At 47.0% G+C, this 23622-nt stretch overlaps 1 protein-coding gene across 1 annotated transcript; it reads left to right on the plus strand.

Annotated features, from left to right (window-relative positions):
• The first annotated feature begins 6466 nt into the window (after window positions 1-6466).
• Window positions 6467-19080, plus strand: LOC142184154 (cytochrome P450 2H1-like). The gene is made up of 9 exons (XM_075258885.1): window positions 6467-6787; window positions 7081-7243; window positions 10200-10349; window positions 10700-10860; window positions 11767-11943; window positions 12424-12565; window positions 13429-13616; window positions 15351-15492; window positions 18388-19080. Exons 1-9 carry the CDS (start codon window positions 6608-6610, stop codon window positions 18570-18572), a joined length of 1488 nt encoding a protein of 495 aa, XP_075114986.1. The 5' UTR covers window positions 6467-6607; the 3' UTR covers window positions 18573-19080.
• Window positions 19081-23622: the final 4542 nt, after the last annotated feature.

A 23622-nucleotide genomic window follows, 5' to 3' on the forward strand; every position in this document is an offset into this window, starting at 1 on the left:
CTCCACCTCCAGCATGTGTGTAACTTACACCCTATAGGATTGCGTCATTCATACAATATACTGCGCTCGGCCATCTCCACCTCCAGCATGTGTGTAACTTACACCCTATAGGATTGCGTCATTCATACAATATACTGCGCTCGGCCATCTCCACCTCCAGCATGTGTGTAACTTACACCCTATAGGATTGCGTCATTCATACAATATACTGCGCTCGGCCATCTCCACCCCCAGCATGTGTGTAACTTACACCCTATAGGATTGCGTCATTCATACAATATACTGCGCTCGGCCATCTCCACCTCCAGCATGTGTGTAACTTACACCCTATAGGATTGCGTCATTCATACAATATACTGCGCTCGGCCATCTCCACCCCCAGCATGTGTGTAACTTACACCCTATAAGATTGCGTCACTCATACAATATACTCTGCTCGGCCATCTCCACCTCCAGCATGTGTGTAACTTACACCCTATAGGATTGCGTCATTCATACAATATACTGCGCTCGGCCATCTCCACCTCCAGCATGTGTGTAACTTACACCCTATAAGATTGCGTCATTCATACAATATACTGCGCTCGGCCATCTCCACCCCCAGCATGTGTGTAACTTACACCCTATAAGATTGCGTCACTCATACAATATACTCTGCTCGGCCATCTCCACCCCCAGCATGTGTGTAACTTCCACCCTATAGGATTGCGTCATTCATACAATATACTGCACTTGGCCATCTCCACCCCCAGCATGTGTGTAACTTACACCCTATAGGATTGCGTCATTCATACAATATACTGCGCTCGGCCATCTCCACCCCCAGCATGTGTGTAACTTACACCCTATAGGATTGCGTCATTCATACAATATACTGCGCTCGGCCATCTCCACCCCCAGCATGTGTGTAACTTACACCCTATAGGATTGCGTCATTCATACAATATACTGCGCTCGGCCATCTCCACCTCCAGCGTGTGTAACTTACACCCTATAGGATTGCATAATTCATACAATATACTCCGCTCGGCCATCTCCACCTCCAGCATGTGTGTAACTTACACCCTATAGGATTGCGTCATTCATACAATATACTGCGCTCGGCCATCTCCACCCCCAGCGTGTGTGTAACTTACACCCTATAAGATTGCGTCATTCATACAATATACTGCGCTCGGCCATCTCCACCCCCAGCATGTGTGTAACTTACACCCTAGAGGATTGCGTCATTCATACAATATACTGCACTCGGCCATCTCCACCTCCATCATGTGTGTAACTTACACCCTATAGGATTGCGTCAGTCATACAATATACTGCGCTCGGCCATCTCCACCCCCAGCGTGTGTGTAACTTACACCCTATAAGATTGCGTCACTCATACAATATACTGCGCTCGGCCATCTCCACCTCCAGCATGTGTGTAACTTACTCCCTATAGGATTGCGTCATTCATACAATATACTGCGCTCAGCCATCTCCACCCCCAGCATGTGTGTAACTTACACCCTAGAGGATTGCGTCATTCATACAATATACTGCGCTCGGCCATCTCCACCCCCAGCATGTGTGTAACTTACACCCTATAGGATTGCGTCATTCATACAATATACTACGCTCGGCCATCTCCACCTCCAGCATGTGTGTAACTTCCACCCTATAGGATTGCGTCATTCATACAATATACTGCGCTCGGCCATCTCCACCTCCAGCATGTGTGTAACTTACACCCTATAGGATTGTGTCATTCATACAATATACTGCGCTCGGCCATCTCCACCCCCAGCATGTGTGTAACTTACACCCTATAGGATTGCGTCATTCATACAATATACTGCGCTCGGCCATCTCCACCTCCAGCATGTGTGTAACTTACACCCTATAGGATTGCGTCATTCATACAATATACTACGCTCGGCCATCTCCACCTCCAGCATGTGTGTAACTTACACCCTATAGGATTGCGTCATTCATACAGTATACTGCGCTCGGCCATCTCCACCTCCAGCATGTGTGTAACTTACACCCTATAGGATTGCGTCATTCATACAATATACTGCGCTCGGCCATCTCCACCTCCAGCATGTGTGTAACTTACACCCTATAGGATTGCGTCATTCATACAATATACTGCACTCGGCCATCTCCACCCCCAGCATGTGTGTAACTTACACCCTATAGGATTGTGTCATTCATACAATATACTGCGCTCGGCCATCTCCACCTCCAGCATGTGTGTAACTTACACCCTATAGGATTGCGTCACTCATACAATATACTGCGCTCGGCCATCTCCACCCCCAGCATGTGTGTAACTTACACCCTATAAGATTGCGTCACTCATACAATATACTGCGCTCGGCCATCTCCACCTCCAGCATGTGTGTAACTTACACCCTAGAGGATTGCGTCATTCATACAATATACTGCGCTCGGCCATCTCCACCCCCAGCATGTGTGTAACTTACACCCTATAGGATTGCGTCATTCATACAATATACTGCGCTCGGCAATCTCCACCCCCAGCATGTGTGTAACTTACACCCTATAGGATTGCGTCATTCATACAATATACTGCACTCGGCCATCTCCACCTCCAGCATGTGTGTAACTTACAGCCTATAGGATTGCGTCATTCATACAATATACTGCACTCGGCCATCTCCACCCCCAGCATGTGTGTAACTTACACCCTATAGGATTGCGTCATTCATACAATATACTGCGCTCGGCCATCTCCACCTCCAGCATGTGTGTAACTTACACCCTATAGGATTGCGTCATTCATACAATATACTGCGCTCGGCCATCTCCACCTCCAGCATGTGTGTAACTTACACCCTAGAGGATTGCGTCATTCATACAATATACTGCGCTCGGCCATCTCCACCTCCAGCATGTGTGTAACTTACACCCTATAGGATTGTGTCACTCATACAATATACTGCGCTCGGCCATCTCCACCTCCAGCATGTGTGTAACTTACACCCTATAGGATTGCGTCATTCATACAATATACTGAGCTCGGCCATCTCCACCTCCAGCATGTGTGTAACTTACACCCTATAGGATTGCGTCATTCATACAATATACTGCACTCGGCCATCTCCACCCCCAGCATGTGTGTAACTTACACCCTATAGGATTGCGTCATTCATACAATATACTGAGCTCGGCCATCTCCACCTCCAGCATGTGTGTAACTTACACCCTATAGGATTGCGTCATTCATACAATATACTGCACTCGGCCATCTCCACCCCCAGCATGTGTGTAACTTACACCCTATAGGATTGCGTCATTCATACAATATACTGCGCTCGGCCATCTCCACCTCCAGCATGTGTGTAACTTACACCCTATAGGATTGCGTCATTCATACAATATACTGCACTCGGCCATCTCCACCCCCAGCATGTGTGTAACTTACACCTTAGAGGATTGTGTCATTCATACAATATACTGCACTCGGCCATCTCCACCTTCAGCATGTGTGTAACTTACACCCTAGAGGATTGCGTCATTCATACAATATACTGCGCTCGGCCATCTCCACCTCCAGCATGTGTGTAACTTACACCCTATAAGATTGCGTCATTCATACAATATACTGCGCTCGGCCATCTCCACCCCCAGCATGTGTGTAACTTACACCCTATAGGATTGCGTCATTCATACAATTTACTGCGCTCGGCCATCTCCACCCCCAGCATGTGTGTAACTTACACCCTAGAGGATTGCGTCACTCATACAATATACTGCGCTCGGCCATCTCCACCCCCAGCATGTGTGTAACTTACACCCTATAGGATTGCGTCATTCATACAATATACTGCACTCGGCCATCTCCACCCCCAGCATGTGTGTAACTTACACCTTAGAGGATTGTGTCATTCATACAATATACTGCACTCGGCCATCTCCACCTTCAGCATGTGTGTAACTTACACCCTAGAGGATTGCGTCATTCATACAATATACTGCGCTCGGCCATCTCCACCTCCAGCATGTGTGTAACTTACACCCTATAAGATTGCGTCATTCATACAATATACTGCGCTCGGCCATCTCCACCCCCAGCATGTGTGTAACTTACACCCTATAGGATTGCGTCATTCATACAATTTACTGCGCTCGGCCATCTCCACCCCCAGCATGTGTGTAACTTACACCCTAGAGGATTGCGTCACTCATACAATATACTGCGCTCGGCCATCTCCACCCCCAGCATGTGTGTAACTTACACCCTAGAGGATTGTGTCACTCATACAATATACTGCGCTTGGCCATCTCCACCTCCAGCATGTATGTAACTTACACCCTAGAGGGTTGCGTCATTCATACAATATACTGCGCTCCGGTATTGTATGATAAAGAGAATGCAGTTACTGGGACAATCCACAGATCATCGCATGACGTTCTGGTTACAGGACATGGCAGGAAAAAAGTATAAGAAATGTCCCGTATTCTGGACCGTGCGCTATTGTGTGGAGTCGCTGCGGCTATAAGATAAGATAAGATAATCCTTTAATAGTCCCACAGTGCGGATACTCAGCATGTTACAGCAGCCTAGTAATACAGATACAGGATAATACACAGGAATATATTACAGGACACACAGACTGAGGAGAGAAGATATACCAGGAGTCCATAGCAGCTAAGGAACGGGAGAGAAAGAGGAAGACGTCATAATCATAATCATTAGTTCTCTGTGCGGAGTGTCTGCGCTGGGTCTGATGTAGATTATACAGCCTGGTCGCGGTTGGAAGGAAGGACCTGCGATAGCTCCTTCTCACACTTGGGGTGAAGCAGACGGTCGCTTACAGTGCTGCCAAGTCCCATCAGGGTCCCATACATGGGGTGGGATTTGTTCTCCCGCATGGACCTCACCACGGACAGTGTCCTTCTGTCACCCACCACCTGTACTGGGTCCAAGGGGCCCCCCAGGACAGAGCTGGCCCTCCTGATCAGCCTGTCAAGTCTATTTCTGTCCCTGGCTGGTATACAGCGCCCCCAGCAGGCCACACCGAAAAAGATGGCTGAAGCAACCACAGAGTTGAAGAAGGCCCTAAGAAGTGTCCCCTGGACTCTGAAGGCCCTAAGAAGTGTCCCCTGGACTCCCGGCCCTAAGAAGTGTCCCCTGGACTCTGAAGGCCCTAAGAAGTGTCCCCTGGACCCCCGGCCCTAAGAAGTGGCCCCTGGACTCCAAAGGCCCTCAGCCTCCTGAGCAGGTAGAGTCTGCTGTGGCCCTTTCTGTGCAGCGCTTCCAGGTGGTCAGCCCAGTCTAGTTTATTATTGAGGAGCGCACCCAGATACTTATAGGTCCTGACTATCTTACTACATGTTCCTTGGATCTCTACTGATGAAAGGTATAGAAAGTAGAAAGGTATAATAGGTGATAGCTATAACATATAAGGCTGGATCGGGCCTGAGGATACTAATATGGTGGAGCAGCTACGAGACGCAGGAACGTATAGAGAGTCCTATAGAGAGACTCCAGAGGATACGAGAGTGCAAAGATGGCTGTGGTTAGCCGAGAGGTGCAGGAGGCAGAGCCAAGAAAACGTGCAAGGGAGTGTCTGGAGAGAAGTCTCTGCCTTCATGGCTGCTGTTTATACTTGTAGGAGATAACACAGGAATTGCCATGAACAGATGTTGCACTCTGCACCCTAAACACTCCCCGCCTGCTCTCAGTGACTGTATCCTGGCAGATCGCCCTTGTGCTATATAAATACAGAAGGACACAGTACACACAGCGCTGTAGTCACCAGGGACCAGGACACAGTACACACAGCGCTGTAGTCACCGGGGACCAGGACACAGTACACACAGCGCTGTAGTCACCAGGGACCAGGACACAGTACACACAGCGCAGTAGTCACCAGGGACCAGGACACAGTACACACAGCGCTGTAGTCACCAGGGACCAGGACACAGTACACACAGCGCAGTAGTCACCAGGGACCAGGACACAGTACACACAGCGCTGTAGTCACCAGGGACCAGGACACAGTACACACAGCGCAGTAGTCACCACGGAGCAGGACACAGTACACACAGCGCTGTAGTCACCAGGGACCAGGACACAGTACACACAGCGCAGTAGTCACCACGGAGCAGGACACAGTACACACAGCGCTGTAGTCACCAGGGACCAGGACACAGTACACACAGCGCTGTAGTCACCAGGGAGCAGGACACAGTACACACAGTGCTGTAGTCACCAGGGACCAGGACACAGTACACACAGCGCAGTAGTCACCAGGGACCAGGACACAGTACACACAGCGCTGTAGTCACCAGGGACCAGGACACAGTACACACAGCGCAGTAGTCACCAGGGACCAGGACACAGTACACACAGCGCTGTAGTCACCAGGGACCAGGACACAGTACACACAGCGCTGTAGTCACCAGGGACCAGGACACAGTACACACAGCGCTGTAGTCACCGGGGAGCAGGACACAGTACACACAGCGCTGTAGTCACCGGGGAGCAGGACACAGTACACACAGCGCTGCAGTCACCGGGGAGCAGGACACAATACACACAGTGCTGCAGTCACCGGGGAGCAGGACACAGTACACACCGCGCTGTAGTCTCAGGATGGCTCTGAATATTGCAGTAACGCTTCTCCTGGCCACTGGGGTCGCTCTACTCATATATCTCATTAAATGGTGGGGAAGGGTCAAACATAGGAACCTGCCCCCAGGACCGACCCCTCTGCCCGGCCTGGGGAATATCCTTCAGATCAGCACCTCAGAACTACCCCAGTCACTACTTAAGGTAAGTACCGTACAATGATCTGCAATGTTACCGTTATCAGGGCGCTGGTCACACAGGAGCTCCCACTACAAATCTGTTGAAATATCCGGGTGATCCAGTAATGCACAAGGTTATGTTAGATGGGTCACACAACAATAAGCTGATCCCAGGAGGTGCCAGTGCTGGAACCGTCAGCAACCGCCTGATCCTTGTGGGGGAGTCCAGCACCAAGTGTCCAATGTACCTGCAGCACCCCAATATTCATGTGTGAACATGGCCGCCGGGCGCTATTATATGATGTTTTCTCTCTCTAGCTCAGTGAGACGTACGGACCGGTCTATACCATCTACTTAGCAAAGTTTCAGATAGTAGTACTGACGGGATACGATGCGGTGAAGGAGGCGTTGGTGGACCGCGGTGACGTGTTTAGTGATAGGTCAGAAGTAGGAGCCGGAGAATTTTTTTCTAAGGAGTTTGGTAAGTCAATAACATAAAGGACTAAGATAAAACACAAAACAAGTCATTTTATATCATTTCAGTGTGAAGTTTTAATGTGTATAATATATTGTATTTATGACTTTTAATCCTCATAGAATATGTATTCAGGGTTGTCCTATATCAGCCGCCCTGACCCAGTATGTACAGCAAAGTATCCTGATAAAGGGGTTTAGTGAATATCCTCATTTCACCTTGCTACATAGATAACACGCAGCGCCATAATAGTACAGCAGCGGAGCTCTACCTGCTACATAGATAACATGCAGCGCCATAATAGTACAGCAGCGGAGCTCTACCTGCTACATAGATAACATGCAGCGCCATAATAGTACAGCAGCGGAGCTCTACCTGCTACATAGATAACACGCAGCGCCATAATAGTACAGCAGCGGAGCTCTACCTGCTACATAGATAACACGCAGCGCCATAATAGTACAGCACCAGAGCTCTACCTGCTACATAGATAACACACAGCGCCATAATAGTACAGCAGCGGAGCTCTACCTGCTACATAGATAACACGCAGCGCCATAATAGTACAGCACCGGAGCTCTACCTGCTACATAGATAACACGCAGCGCCATAATAGTACAGCACCGGAGCTCTACCTGCTACATAGATAACACGCAGCGCCATAATAGTACAGCAGCGGAGCTCTACCTGCTACATAGATAACACGCAGTAATATAATAGTACAGCACCGGAGCTCTACCTGCTACATAGATAACACGCAGCGCCATAATAGTACAGCAGCGGAGCTCTACCTGCTACATAGATAACACTCATTAATATAATAGTACAGCAGCGGAGCTCTACCTGCTACATAGATAACACGCAGTGCCATAATAGTACAGCACCGGAGCTCTACCTGCTACATAGATAACACGCAGCGCCATAATAGTACAGCAGCGGAGCTCTACCTGCTACATAGATAACACGCAGCGCCATAATAGTACAGCAGCGGAGCTCTACCTGCTACATAGATAACACGCAGCGCCATAATAGTACAGCAGCGGAGCTCTACCTGCTACATAGATAACACGCAGCGCCATAATAGTACAGCACCGGAGCTCTACCTGCTACATAGATAACACGCAGCGCCATAATAGTACAGCAGCGGAGCTCTACCTGCTACATAGATAACACTCATTAATATAATAGTACAGCAGCGGAGCTCTACCTGCTACATAGATAACACGCAGTGCCATAATAGTACAGCAGCGGAGCTCTACCTGCTACATAGATAACACTCAGTAATATAATAGTACAGCACCGGAGCTCTACCTGCTACATAGATAACACGCAGCGCCATAATAGTACAGCAGCGGAGCTCTACCTGCTACATAGATAACACGCAGCGCCATAATAGTACAGCAGCGGAGCTCTACCTGCTACATAGATAACACGCAGCGCCATAATAGTACAGCACCGGAGCTCTACCTGCTACATAGATAACACGCAGCGCCATAATAGTACAGCAGCGGAGCTCTACCTGCTACATAGATAACACGCAGCGCCATAATAGTACAGCAGCGGAGCTCTACCTGCTACATAGATAACACGCAGCGCCATAATAGTACAGCAGCGGAGCTCTACCTGCTACATAGATAACACGCAGCGCCATAATAGTACAGCAGCGGAGCTCTACCTGCTACATAGATAACACGCAGCGCCATAATAGTACAGCAGCGGAGCTCTACCTGCTACATAGATAACACGCAGCGCCATAATAGTACAGCACCGGAGCTCTACCTGCTACATAGATAACACGCAGCGCCATAATAGTACAGCAGCGGAGCTCTACCTGCTACATAGATAACACGCAGCGCCATAATAGTACAGCAGCGGAGCTCTACCTGCTACATAGATAACACGCAGCGCCATAATAGTACAGCACCGGAGCTCTACCTGCTACATAGATAACACGCAGCGCCATAATAGTACAGCAGCGGAGCTCTACCTGCTACATAGATAACACGCAGTGCCATAATAGTACAGCACCGGAGCTCTACCTGCTACATAGATAACACGCAGCGCCATAATAGTACAGCACCGGAGCTCTACCTGCTACATAGATAACACGCAGCGCCATAATAGTACAGCAGCGGAGCTCTACCTGCTACATAGATAACACGCAGCGCCATAATAGTACAGCAGCGGAGCTCTACCTGCTACATAGATAACACTCAGTAATATAATAGTACAGCACCGGAGCTCTACCTGCTACATAGATAACATGCAGCGCCATAATAGTACAGCAGCGGAGCTCTACCTGCTACATAGATAACACGCAGCGCCATAATAGTACAGCACCGGAGCTCTACCTGCTACATAGATAACACGCAGCGCCATAATAGTACAGCAGCGGAGCTCTACCTGCTACATAGATAACACGCAGCGCCATAATAGTACAGCACCGGAGCTCTACCTGCTACATAGATAACACGCAGCGCCATAATAGTACAGCAGCGGAGCTCTACCTGCTACATAGATAACACTCAGTAATATAATAGTACAGCACCGGAGCTCTACCTGCTACATAGATAACATGCAGCGCCATAATAGTACAGCAGCGGAGCTCTACCTGCTACATAGATAACACGCAGCGCCATAATAGTACAGCACCGGAGCTCTACCTGCTACATAGATAACATGCAGCGCCATAATAGTACAGCAACTGAGCCCAATAATGGCTGACGGACGTCCGCTTCACCCCAGGGACCACCGGTCATTATTCTTGTGATTCTGCAGCAAGTCCAGCAATACCTGCTCATCTGCTTTGGGTTAAGGAGATCTGGACCTTACCGGATGATTTCTTGTCTCGCTATTCTTACTTTATGACTGTGCTGAGCTCTTGTTATATTATCTCCTGTCACTTTCTTTATGGTCTTGTCTTCTTCTTCTTTTCTAATTCTAAGACTGGTTGCACTTTCAGGGGTCATTGCAAGCAGCGGAGAAAGGTGGAAAATCCTTCGGCGGTTTTCTCTGACAACTTTGAGAAATTTTGGAATGGGGAAGAGAAGCATTGAAGAAAGAATCCAGGAAGAAGCCGGCTGTCTCATTGAGAAATTTATGAAGGAGAAAGGTGGGCAGAGTTCCAAAATATGGTGTAACATTCATTGGTCACATGGTCTGTTGGCAGACCCATCCAGAAAAACAAGGTAGAGCTGCCATGCTAAGCCCAGGTTGTGCTGTTCTGAACTTTTCCATCCGGCACATCTTTTTCTGTTATGTCACATGTGATGGGGTTGTGGTAATGACTTCATTTATCTGCCCCCTTCATCTACCCCCATTGTAGGTTTGTAGGGGCATTTTGACATTCCTTTTTTTTTTGCCGATTTCTCTTTGGTCTTCTGAGCTCCTCTGCAGGGCTGATCAGGCTCCTCTTGCACAGAGATGATGAAAGTAATGACCGACATCTCTTCATATTTACAGACCATTCCATTAACCCAGAAGACATCCTGAGACTCGCTGTGTCCAATGTCATCTGCTCTGTTGTGTTTGGTGAAAGGTTTGACTACGAAGACCCAAAGTTCTTGACTCTCATATCGTATATTCACAATCTCTCTGAGATGTTTAACAGCCGATCAGGACAGGTAACTATTATACAATATCTAAAATGTAAATGGACAGATTGTAATAATCAAGGATTAGGGTTGAGCAATCGGGATCGGAAAAGATCGGATTCCGATCGGCGATCGAGTAACTTTCATGATCCCGATCTTTTCCAGCGGGATCGAGGTCGGAGGTTATCTCAAGATCGGCTCAACCTTAAAAGTGACTTTTTCCATAGAGAAGCATTGACTAGGGTTGAGGATCGGGATCAGAAAAGATCGATTACAATCGGCGATCGAGCAAATTTCACAAACGCGATCAGGATCAGGATCGGCTGGAAAATGATTGGAAATCGGATTTTAACATCAATCCTGAAATTTCAACCCTATTAAGGATTTGTTACCATTCACTACTGATGGGCGAACTGCATCAGAGCAGATAGTGGATGGCCCAAAAAGACCGGGGCACTGGAGGATGCTTTGGCAAAGCGCAGGCGCAGGGCATCCTATTATTCTTCAGTCTCCAGAGTATAGTAATAAACTTTGGTGGATTTGTCAGTAATCTCCAAAATTTTGGGTTCAGCCAAACCTAAAATTTTGTAAATGTGTAATGAACTTGTTACAAAGTGGTTGGTCCATCTCGATACATATAACATTAGCAATCTGTCTCCATGGTAACAGACTACAAACAAACCCTGTGTTGTCGGATCCTCCCGTCATATTCTCTTCCTTCTGTCTCGTACATCTCACTAAGATACATTTGGTAGATTAGGAAACTATTGTGGACCAGTTATAGTGAGTGCGGCTGCGGGGTCGCACCGTGCAAGGACTGGTTTTAGTTTGAAGAACTTTCGCTATGTTCAGGACTTGCAGACATAACATGGAAGGATTTCTACAATGTTGTCTCAAATATTGTTACTTTTCTATTACTTTTGTTTCTTAAATTAGTTATATAACATGTTCCCGACCATAATGAAGCGCCTTCCGGGTCCTCACCAGACGATGATCAAGACTATGAATACGTTGAATCAGTCCATTAAGGAGATGTTGGATACGCACCGAGACACCCTGGATGAGAACTGCCCCCGAGACTTCATCGATTGCTTCCTCATAAAGATGGAGGAGGTGAGTTTGTAGATGACTGAAAAAACCCTTTTGAGTAACATATTTGAAGGTGCTTATTAGAGATTGGTGAACCTCACTAGATTGGGTTGATGAATATTCCCGAGGTTCTGCCCCAGAGGCCGGAAGTGGCCAGATGCCGCAATGATACCTAGAAAGCGGGACTTAAAGGGAATATAACAGGTTGTTACTTTACTCACCTCCTCTGGGACTCCATTTACTATATTCTGGGATTTGAGGAGACCCCAGAGTGTAATGATGTTTCACGGATGATGAACCCCAAAAGTTTTGGGTTCAGGTAGAGCAGAAAACATTTAGAAAATCTGGGTCCTATCCGAATTGAGTCCTATCCGAATCGGTTTGTTCATCCCAGTGCTAATAACAAATCATTCTATTGGCTGCTAATTCAATCTTGTATTTCTATTCTCTGTTCTGTTCTAAAATCCATCGTGTGCAAAATAATAATCAGTGTTTAATGTCCAGGAAAAAAATAATCCGGACACTGAATTTCACGATACAAATCTAGCGGCGACCATATTAGATTTATTCTTTGCTGGAACGGAGACCACGAGTATGACCCTGAGATACGGCCTCCTTACACTCATCAAATATCCTGAAATACAAGGTAATAACCAGTTTTAGGGGGGGGGGGGGGGGGTAACGTGTGAAAATAACATATCATGCTCCGCTTCTAGGGCTGTAGCTATGGGTGATGCAGAGGTCATATCCCGGCTACACAAGAAGAGACCACTATCATAAATGGCACTGTAGGTGGGTGACCCTGTTATAGATTATTCTTTGGGGTCCAGGAACTGGAACTTAAAGGGGTTGTTCAGGTTCATACATGTCAATGAAGAAAGCAGGGAGGGGGCAGAAAATAAAAATGCATAAATACCTGGGACTGGCTGGGAAAGAAAGAAACAGACATAGAGCAGATTCTCCTCTTCTTACTGTGTGCGGGGTATGGCAGCTAGTCTCCATCCAACAGCTCAGAGAGAACTATCAACTCCAGATACAGCATGCCGAGGGTTACAGTCATATCATGGCCAGGTATAATGTCACTCCTCACATTCACATACTTCAGCAGTTTATCCTTAAAAGTCAACAAGACGACAGGTAGCCTTTAGGATTAATGTCCACCGATAACCCCGAGTCTGGTTCAGTGATAACTTTATTACATATTACATGATTGTTACATTTGTTCCCTTGGCCATCCTGTATGACATCACTTTTATCCATATTGCACCAATTTTACCCTTTGTCCATACCTCCAGCTTTCCCCAGTCCCACTGTCATATTATTGTCCTCTATGATGACTTTACAGAGGTCACTTCATGGTCCTACAGATTTCGGATTGTTGTATTGTTCTGTATGTGTATGAGCTACAAGTATTGTTATATTTCGGTTGATTTAGTTGTCATTGTGCTATGAACACAATACTAGATAATACTAGAAATGTGTCCCTTCTTCTGTTTTTGTTAATTTTAGCAAAGCTCCACCAAGAGATTGACAGTGTAATAGGCAGAGATCGGAGTCCATCCATAGAAGACAGAAGTAAGATGCCCTATACAGAGGCCGTGATCCACGAGATCCAGAGATTTGCTGATATTGTCCCTTCAGGACTTCCCCACGCCGCCAGCAAGGACACGACCTTCAGAGGATATCACATTCCTAAGGTGCAGTATTGTCCTCTTCCAAACCCTTTGACCCCCGCTTCACATCTGTGTTCAATATTCTGTATGGGAAGTCCACTTGGGGATCCCCTGAAAGTAAACCTATACGCAGTTAGCTAAGAAACCTCATGGACCCCATAGATTATAATGGGTTTGTGTGGTTTCCGCACAAAACAAGCGGAGAGAAAAGTGGTGCTTGCAACACAGTACAATACATATTAAGGGGCACAGAAGTACAATATACAGTAATGGCAGAGATCCTATACTATATATTACCCTATACATTACACTATACATTACACTATACATTACCCTATACATTACACCCTACACTACATTAACATTGTAACAAAGCCTCACACATCAATCAGCTAAACAATAGACTTCAGCCAAGCGATTACATCTTACTCCCTGAAGGATTCATATTCCAGCACTCCCGAACATTATCTTATTAATAGAGATGAGCGAGTAGTATTCGATCGAGTAGGTATTGGATAGAATACTACGGTATTCGAAATACTCGTACTTGATCGACTACCACTTGCTGTTCGAATGGAAAAGTTTGATGCAGAACCAGCATTGATTGGCTGAATGCTATACAGTCATCCAATCACCGCTGGTTCTTCTCCTACCTCTAGAAGTCTTCTCCGTGCAGCGTCCCCGCGGCGTCTTCCGGCTCTGAATTCACTCTGCCAGGCATCGGGCCTGGGCAGAGCCAACTGTGCATGTCTGCTTGTAGTGCTTGTAGTGCGGGCATGCGTAGTTGGCTCTGCCCAGGCCCGATGCCTGGCAGAGTGAATGAAGAGCCGGAAGACGCCGCGGGGACGCTGCACGGAGAAGACTTCTCGGAGGATCCAGCCCGACCCTCACTCGTGGACTTGGTAAGTATAATTTGATTGAACGTTGCCTACCCCTGAAATGAGCATTTTCCCCCCATAGACTATAATAGGGTTCGATATTCGATTTGAGTAGTCGAATATTGAGGGGCGACTCGAAACGAATATCGAACCTCGGACATTTTACTGTTCGCTCATCTCTACTTATTAACAAATAACTTTGAAACTCTTATTGAAAAGGAAACAATATTTACCTGTCACCTCTTTGGTGAATTTGGTGAAAAACTGAATTTCCTTATAAATTTCCAGCCTTTCAATAGCCGGCACTAGAGACAGACTCTCCCCTCTTTCCTATATATGAAGAAGATAAAATATTTGCATCCTTTTCTCAAATTCCCCAAGGAAACATTCAGGACTGTTATGTCTCCCCCACCCATACAATGGCCTCCATAAGAAGACATAGTCCTCCCCGATCCACATCAGCGGCCTCTCAGTGCCCTGATTTGCCTGATGAGGGGCGAGGGCTCTGACTCGGAGATCTGCACATGGGTTATCATAGCTTTTTGGAAACGTTTTCTTTGGTTTCTCTTGAGTTAGATCCTAAATCAAGATTTCTGTAAGGGTTTTTCTGCAATGTGTGAATGGGATTAGCCGAAATTCACTTTGCAGGTCCTGGAAAACGCGACATTGTTTTGCTGCAACATTTTCATGATGGCCAAGATCCTGCATTTTCGCAACGTGCGGCCCCAGCCTAATAGACTTGAAATTAAAGGGTTATTATAACCTTCTAATAGGCTCTACTATGAACACAGTTTTCCATCATTGGGAAGTAATTTCCATAACTTTTACCATTTCTAGACATAATTTTACAGATCTCCACATTTTATACATTTTCTTTCAGGGCACCATGGTGATCCCACTCCTGACCTCTGTCCTTAAAGACCCCAAACAATTCAAGAACCCGCATGCGTTTGATCCTGGGCACTTTCTGGATGACAATGGTCGCTTTAAGAAAAGTGATGCCTTTATGCCGTTCTCCGCAGGTAAGAGATTATTACTTCCTAATTATTAATAGTAATCAATGACTGAGGTGGAGCTTGGTAGGAATCTGGGGTTGGACATATAAAATACTTCCAGCATCTTCTACTTTGATCTGGTTGGCGGACCTAGGCTAGGTTTAAAAGCCCCACAAAATACTCCCCCAGCAGCCCCATAAAATACTCCCCCGGCAACCCCACAAAATACTCCCCCAGCAACCCCACAAAATACTCCCCCGGCAACCCCACAAAATACTCCCCCAGCAACCCCACAAAATACTCCCCCAGCAACCCCACAAAATACTCCCCCGGCAACCCCCCAAAATACTCCCCCAGCAACCCCACAAAATACTCCCCCAGCAACCCCACAAAATACTCCCCCAGCAACCCCACAAAATACTCCCCCGGCAACCCCCCAAAATACTCCCCCAGCAACCCCACAAAATACTCCCCAAGCAACCCCACAAAATACTCCCCCGGCAACCCCACAAAATACTCCCCCAGCAACCCCACAAAATACTCCCCCGGCAGCCCCACAAAATACTCCCCCAGCATCCCCACAAAATACTCCCCCAGCAACCCCACAAAATACTCCCCCGGCAACCCCACAAAATACTCCCCCAGCATCCCCACAAAATACTCCCCCAGCAACCCCACAAAATACTCCCCCGGCAACCCCACAAAATACTCCCCCGGCAACCCCACAAAATACTCCCCCAGCAACCCCCCAAAATACTCCCCCAGCAACCCCCCAAAATACTCCCCCAGCAACCCCACAAAATACACCCCCGGCAACCCCACAAAATACTCCCCCAGCAACCCCACAAAATACTCCCCCGGCAGCCCCACAAAATACTCCCCCAGCAACCCCACAAAATACACCCCCGGCAACCCCACAAAATACTCCCCCGGCAGCCCCACAAAATACTCCCCCAGCATCCCACAAAATACTCCCCCGGCAACTCCACAAAATACTCCCCCGGCAACCCCACAAAATACTCCCCCGGCAACCCCACAAAATACTCCCCCAGCAACCCCACAAAATACTCCCCCAGCAACCCCACAAAATACACCCCCGGCAACCCCACAAAATACACCCCCGGCAACCCCCCAAAATACTCCCCCGGCAACCCCACAAAATACTCCCCCAGCAGCCCCACAAAATACTCCCCCGGCAACCCCACAAAATACTCCCCCAGCAACCCCACAAAATACTCCCCCAGCAGCCCCACAAAATACTCCCCCGGCAACCCCCCAAAATACTCCCCCAGCAACCCCCCAAAATACTCCCCCAGCAACCCCACAAAATACACCCCCGGCAACCCCACAAAATACTCCCCCAGCAACCCCACAAAATACTCCCCCAGCAACCCCACAAAATACTCCCCCGGCAGCCCCACAAAATACTCCCCCAGCATCCCCACAAAATACTCCCCCGGCAACCCCACAAAATACTCCCCCAGCAACTCCACAAAATACTCCCCCGGCAACTCCACAAAATACTCCCCCGGCAACCCCACAAAATACTCCCCCGGCAACCCCACAAAATACACCCCCGGCAACCCCACAAAATACTCCCCCAGCAGCCCCACAAAATACTCCCCAAGCAACCCCACAAAATACTCCCCCGGCAACCCCACAAAATACTCCCCCAGCAGCCCCACAAAATACTCCCCAAGCAACCCCACAAAATACTCCCCCGGCAGCCCCACAAAATACTCCCCCAGCATCCCACAAAATACTCCCCCGGCAACTCCACAAAATACTCCCCCGGCAACCCCACAAAATACTCCCCCGGCAACCCCACAAAATACTCCCCCAGCAACCCCACAAAATACTCCCCCAGCAACCCCACAAAATACACCCCCGGCAACCCCACAAAATACTCCCCCAGCAGCCCCACAAAATACTCCCCCGGCAACCCCACAAAATACTCCCCCAGCAACCCCACAAAATACTCCCCCAGCAGCCCCACAAAATACTCCCCCGGCAACCCCCCAAAATACTCCCCCAGCAACCCCCCAAAATACTCCCCCAGCAACCCCACAAAATACACCCCCGGCAACCCCACAAAATACTCCCCCAGCAACCCCACAAAATACTCCCCCAGCAACCCCACAAAATACTCCCCCGGCAGCCCCACAAAATACTCCCCCAGCATCCCACAAAATACTCCCCCGGCAACTCCACAAAATACTCCCCCGGCAACCCCACAAAATACTCCCCCGGCAACCCCACAAAATACACCCCCGGCAACCCCACAAAATACTCCCCCAGCAGCCCCACAAAATACTCCCCAAGCAACCCCACAAAATACTCCCCCGGCAACCCCACAAAATACTCCCCCGGCAACCCCACAAAATACTCCCCCAGCAACCCCCCAAAATACTCCCCCAGCAACCCCACAAAATACTCCCCCAGCAACCCCACAAAATACTCCCCCAGCAGCCCCACAAAATACTCCCCCAGCATCCCACAAAATACACCCCCGGCAACCCCACAAAATACTCCCCCAGCAACCCCACAAAATACTCCCCCGGCAACCCCACAAAATACTCCCCCGGCAACCCCACAAAATACACCCCCGGCAACCCCACAAAATACTCCCCCAGCAACCCCACAAAATACACCCCCGGCAACCCCACAAAATACTCCCCCAGCAACCCCACAAAATACTCCCCCAGCAACCCCACAAAATACTCCCCCGGCAACCCCACAAAATACTCCCCCGGCAACCCCACAAAATACACCCCCGGCAACCCCACAAAATACTCCCCCGGCAACCCCACAAAATACACCCCCGGCAACCCCACAAAATACTCCCCCGGCAACCCCACAAAATACTCCCCCAGCAAAGTTTCACTCAATCTTTCATTGTCTGTGTTTGTTCTGTCTTCTCAGGTAAACGTATCTGCGTGGGAGAAGGTCTGGCCCGGATGGAGCTTTTCCTCTTTCTAACCACTATATTGCAAAGGTTTACCTTGGAGCCCACCGAAGACCGAAGCAATCTGAGTATCGGCCCTGAGCCCAACACTAACGCTTCACGACCTCGTCCTTACCGGATGAAAGTCATCCCTCGGCTTTGAGTTGAAGACAAACTTCTCATACAAATAAAATGTGCACTAGATTTTTTATGTAGGTTGTGAGCCCCATATAGTGATCACAATGTACATTCTTTTTTCCTATCAGAAGCTCACCCTATACAATCAAGTTTACAATAACTCAGAATTAGGGTTGAGCCGATCTTGAAATTTCAGGATCGTTTTTAAAATCCGGTTTCCATTCATTTTCCATCTGAGCCCAATCCCAATTCCGATCCCAATGCAAGTCAATAGGATTTTTTTTTAATTATCGAAGATCGAAAAACAATCCTATTCACTACACAGCATGGAGTCCAAACATTTTAACAATTTTTGGACTCCACGCTGTGTAGTGATTAAAAAAAAAAATCCCCCAGCTACTTAGCCCACCTGGTGTCCACTTACCTGCACAGATCCGCTGCCGCTGCTGTTCTTCTCAGTCCAGTCCTCTCTCACTGACATGCCTTCAGAGCGCCGTGCGCAGCCCCACCTCCCTAGGCTAGTGTTAGAGATGATGGGAATAGGCGGGGCTTGCTGTGGCTCCTAAGCCACAAGCCCCACCTTCTCCCAGCATTTCTAACACTAGTCTAGAGAGGCGGGGGCACGCAGGGCGCTCTGAAGGCATGTCAACGAGAGAGAAGAGGAGCGAGAAGAACGGGGAGCGTCAGCACTTCTGTGCAGGTAAGTTGAGCGATCGGGATCGGAATTCTGTTCCTGATCTTTTTTAGGCGGTATCAGAATTCGATCGCGATCGTGAAATTTACTCAATCGCCGGTCGGGATCCGATCTTTTCCGATCCCGATTGCTCAACCTTACTCAGAATATGAAAATAATAAAACTCATAAAATACAGAATAAAAAGCTGCTGCCATTTACCGCTTGTTCTTTATTATTTGCTACTGTGGTGTTGTGACAATTTCCCGACACCACCTGGTAAGAGGCCACTCATCAGCGATTACTATTTCACTTTGTCATTTCCAATATTATACTATCATTGGCGCTCGCTGTCTCTTCTTTGTTGTATCCTTACAATATATTATCTGTCACTGACTAAGATACTAAATAAAAAACTAGGACCGAAATTTTGCTTCCTTTTAGAACTATTTTCACAAGAAAACAACATTTGTCATTTTCTTACTCTCTAGTGAATGTTACCTACACACTCCGCTATCTCTTCCTTTCCTGGTGACATCATCCTTCTCTTTGTACTGTTCACCTTCCTGTATCTTATCTTTACTCCATGTTACAATGTTACTGTACTATATATAGTATACGGCTGTGATAAGAAACCATAAAAACTCCAATAAAGATAGGAATTCTTCTGTAGACCGATTTCTAAAGAGAGACTACAGATTGACTATTGTGTCTTATGTCTCTTTCATTTTCACTTTTCTTATGGCGCACAATGTCTTGATGTTGTTTGTTTACACTTACTACGTTTATTCAGCCGTCCTTTCTGAACTTACTGTGATGGGAAATATGGGATATACAGGATATACAGGATATATATATATATATATATATATATATATATATATATATATATATGAGAATTCTCCTTACTAGAGGTCTGTAACTTGCTATTTTTTAGGTTTCCCATAAATAATCCAATAAGTACAAAGTAATTTGTATTATATTTTAGAGAATGCCTTGACTTGTGTAGTAAAAGGGCCGATCTCAAGTTGGTAAAAAAGATCTGTCCATTGGCCTTCGTGTGTTCCTGACATAAATCCATATATGTCTAACTCAGATCAGAACAATATGGGGACAAGATGGTGAGAAACTCCTTTGGTTCATTATATAATTACTGTCTATTATTATTTGGAGGTTCTTTGTCCATTGCCATCTCAGCTATATTGTTGCCGTGTTACAATCCACTGAGAGTGTATCGGCAAGTGAAGAGACAGAGCAAGGAACTTCTTCTACTATGGAGCAAATGGTCTCATGTGTCTCGGCAAACTCTTTAAACACTAAGGGTAAGTTCAGACGGGGGCCGGAGGCCGCCTCAGGTCCCGATCCAAAGAACGGGTAGCTGCGTCTGAAAGCCGGTGCACTGCACTGGCATCCAGCCACACACTCTGCTCCAGATTAGGCCCAATGAATGGACCTAATCCGGAGGAGGGAGTGTCTTCAGGCCGAATCGCGAGGCGAAACAGCCTGAAGAATCAGCACCTCCCTTTTTTTTCCGGGAGCCGGAACAAAGTGGCTCCTGGAAAAAAACTCCTGAGCGGCTCCCATTGATTTTAATGGGAGCTATCTTTTTGGTGAAGATTTTGAGGTGAATATGGCCTCAAAACACTAACCAAAAATCTCCGTGTGAACTTACCCTTAGAATGTATTCAACCATTTCCAGCCCTGCCTCTACATCCTCCTATTACAGCTTTGTCTCCAGTGTCACCGTCTCCCAGTCCCAGCACCTTATATAGCCTTCCATTGTGAAGCGAAACAAAAAAAATCTCCAAGTACAGATACTTCCGTGAACACGACGTCCTTGGCTCTTTCTACAGTATCTGCAATGGCTCTTATCACAAATATATGCACATAATCTATACTCACTGTGTACTAAGCTCAAAGTTCATTTGTTGATAAACCGGGGTCTACCACACGTCAAACCGTTGCATCTGAATCTGACAAAGCCGGCTTACACCCATGTCTTCAATTAACATGACCAAACCCATTTGTAATGATCTAGATTTAGCAAAAATTTAAGTTTTTCAATTCATCTTGGACAAATTGGAAAAATGACCGCTGCCATGTATAATATGATGAAGCAGAGCATATAGGAGGAGAATCATAGGATTGGTATGACCTAGAAAGGCTTTTGCCATCATCCTCTGAAAGCCAATGATGAGCGGTGGGTGGAGAAGTCACAGTGATGATGTCACAGAGAGAGGAGCCATGTTGTGAACATAATAGCAGAGAGAGAGCTAAATTTTAGGAGTTTTAGACGTTGGCCTACATACGACCAATAACCCCAGACTACATAATGTGCAGCGGCCATTCACAGCTTCTAGGTATGATTGCCTGCTTGACCGCCCCAGATGAATGTAATTGTTTGTTCTTTAACTATTTACTAATGAATTGTTTTTTTATTGTTTTTTTTTTGCTTGTTCGGTTGATGGATTTCTTTGTATTCAAGGACTGTTGACGACAAACTTTTTAGTTTTAAATAAGAATATTTGACAAAGGATATTACAGGGCATAGTGTGATGAATTCCTTTTTTTTATGTTTCTGTCTGGTAACATTATGAAGGTGGATCCAGGAAGTAGAGCCACTAAACCTCCATTATCAGCCTAGCACTTACCACCATCAGGGGGACCAGAAGGAGTCTGGTATTATCTAGCACCCAGCCATATAGTAATAATCAGGTACTAAGTGTTAGGATTGGGTCCCGCAGGGTTCTCTCTCAGCGCACAGCACCACCTACGGGTCAATCTAACTCTTGCCCTCGGCCTCGGGTAGTGAGGTGTCTGGAATGTAAGTCCAGCCTTCGGCCTACTGAGCATGCTCAGACATTTCGGAGACGCTCAGGGGCTAAGTGCCATTCTTTCCCTACTGTGCATGCTCAGACATTTTGCCCATACTGAGCATGATCGGTGACATCATGGCCACTGCCCTGTTGGGCGGGGACTAGCCTTTATATGGTGTGAGCCAACGCCCGCCCGATACTCACACTTTGACTAACTACCTTGAGACAGGAGGTTAGGGGCAGGTTCCAGTTAATGGTAGGAGCAGTCTCTAGGGATCTAGGTAGGATTCCTGCCAGTGGTAATCAATAGCCATTTAACTCCTCACTTTGTAGCTCCTAGCTATTGCAGGAGCGTGTTTTGTTGCTGATCTGGGGTGAAGTTTAACCCTTGGCAGCCTTGCTGTTTCAGCTGTACTGTGCACCTGTCCAGTGAGGTTAACTGGCAGGTTGTTGTTGCAGCTTGTTCACATTGTGTACCGCGCCACATGACTGCCAGTGCAGTTTAACTGGTAGCACACTATTCAGACCTTCTGGGCCTGTGGACCTTGCTGCAGTGCCTTGCAGACTAGCGGGTCTGTCATTTAAAAATATTATTTTTAAACATATACACAGAACCGTAACACTGGGGCAACCATAGGCTGGTATTATTAGGTTGGGAATGCCTAAGATTGTGGGTCCTCATATCCTAGTAATATTAGGCTGTAGTTGCTTTATTGTATTTATTTGGTTATGAAAAACAGAGGGGGATAAATTATTGATAAAATGACACCGGGTCAAGCTCACAAGTTCAGGTAAATTTGCAGTTAAAAAACTCAAGAATGGAATAAAGGCATCACTTTTCTTACAAAAACCTTTCTCATCCAGGAACTGTCCAGGATCAAACTCATCCGGGTTCTTGAAGTGTTTGGGGGCTTTTCAGGACGAAGCTGAGGACTGGAAACACGATGGTGCACTGAAAGTAAATGTATAAAATATCAAGATTTTTTAAAGTATGTCTATAAATGTTTAACATTGTGGAAATGAGTTCTTCATGGAAGAGGGAAACTGTGTCTAGTGTTACATGCTGGAAGGTCAGAGCAGCGCCTCAATTCCATATGAAACATGAAACGTAACAATGAGGTCGAGCTCGCAGGTTGCAGAGAATCTGATCTTTTCTTCTCTGCTAATTCCACACCTGAGATTGACTCCAAAAATTGGCCTTAATTTGGTGTTGCTGTGAGTGTTCAGACCTTCAGAGGCGTCATTTTTTAAATCATAGATATTACAATTTTACTAATATGGTGGAGCGGCTGCCAACGGTTAAACTATGGTGGAGCGGGCGCAGCTACAAGACGTAGGAACGTATAGAGAATCCTATAGAGGGACTCCAGAGGATACGAGAGTGCAAAGATGGCTGTGGTTAGCCGAGAGGTGCAGGAGGCAGAGCCAAGAAAACGTGCAAGGGAGTGTCTGGAGAGAAGTCTCTGCCTTCAGGGCTGCTGTTTATACTGGTAGGAGATAACACAGGAATTGCTATGAACATATATTGCACTCTGCACCCTAAACACTCCCCGCCTGCTCTCAGATCGCCCTTGTGCTATATAGATA

The sequence above is a fragment of the Leptodactylus fuscus genome, chromosome 11, assembly GCF_031893055.1.
Source record: "Leptodactylus fuscus isolate aLepFus1 chromosome 11, aLepFus1.hap2, whole genome shotgun sequence".
Classification (NCBI taxonomy): domain Eukaryota; kingdom Metazoa; phylum Chordata; class Amphibia; order Anura; family Leptodactylidae; genus Leptodactylus; species Leptodactylus fuscus.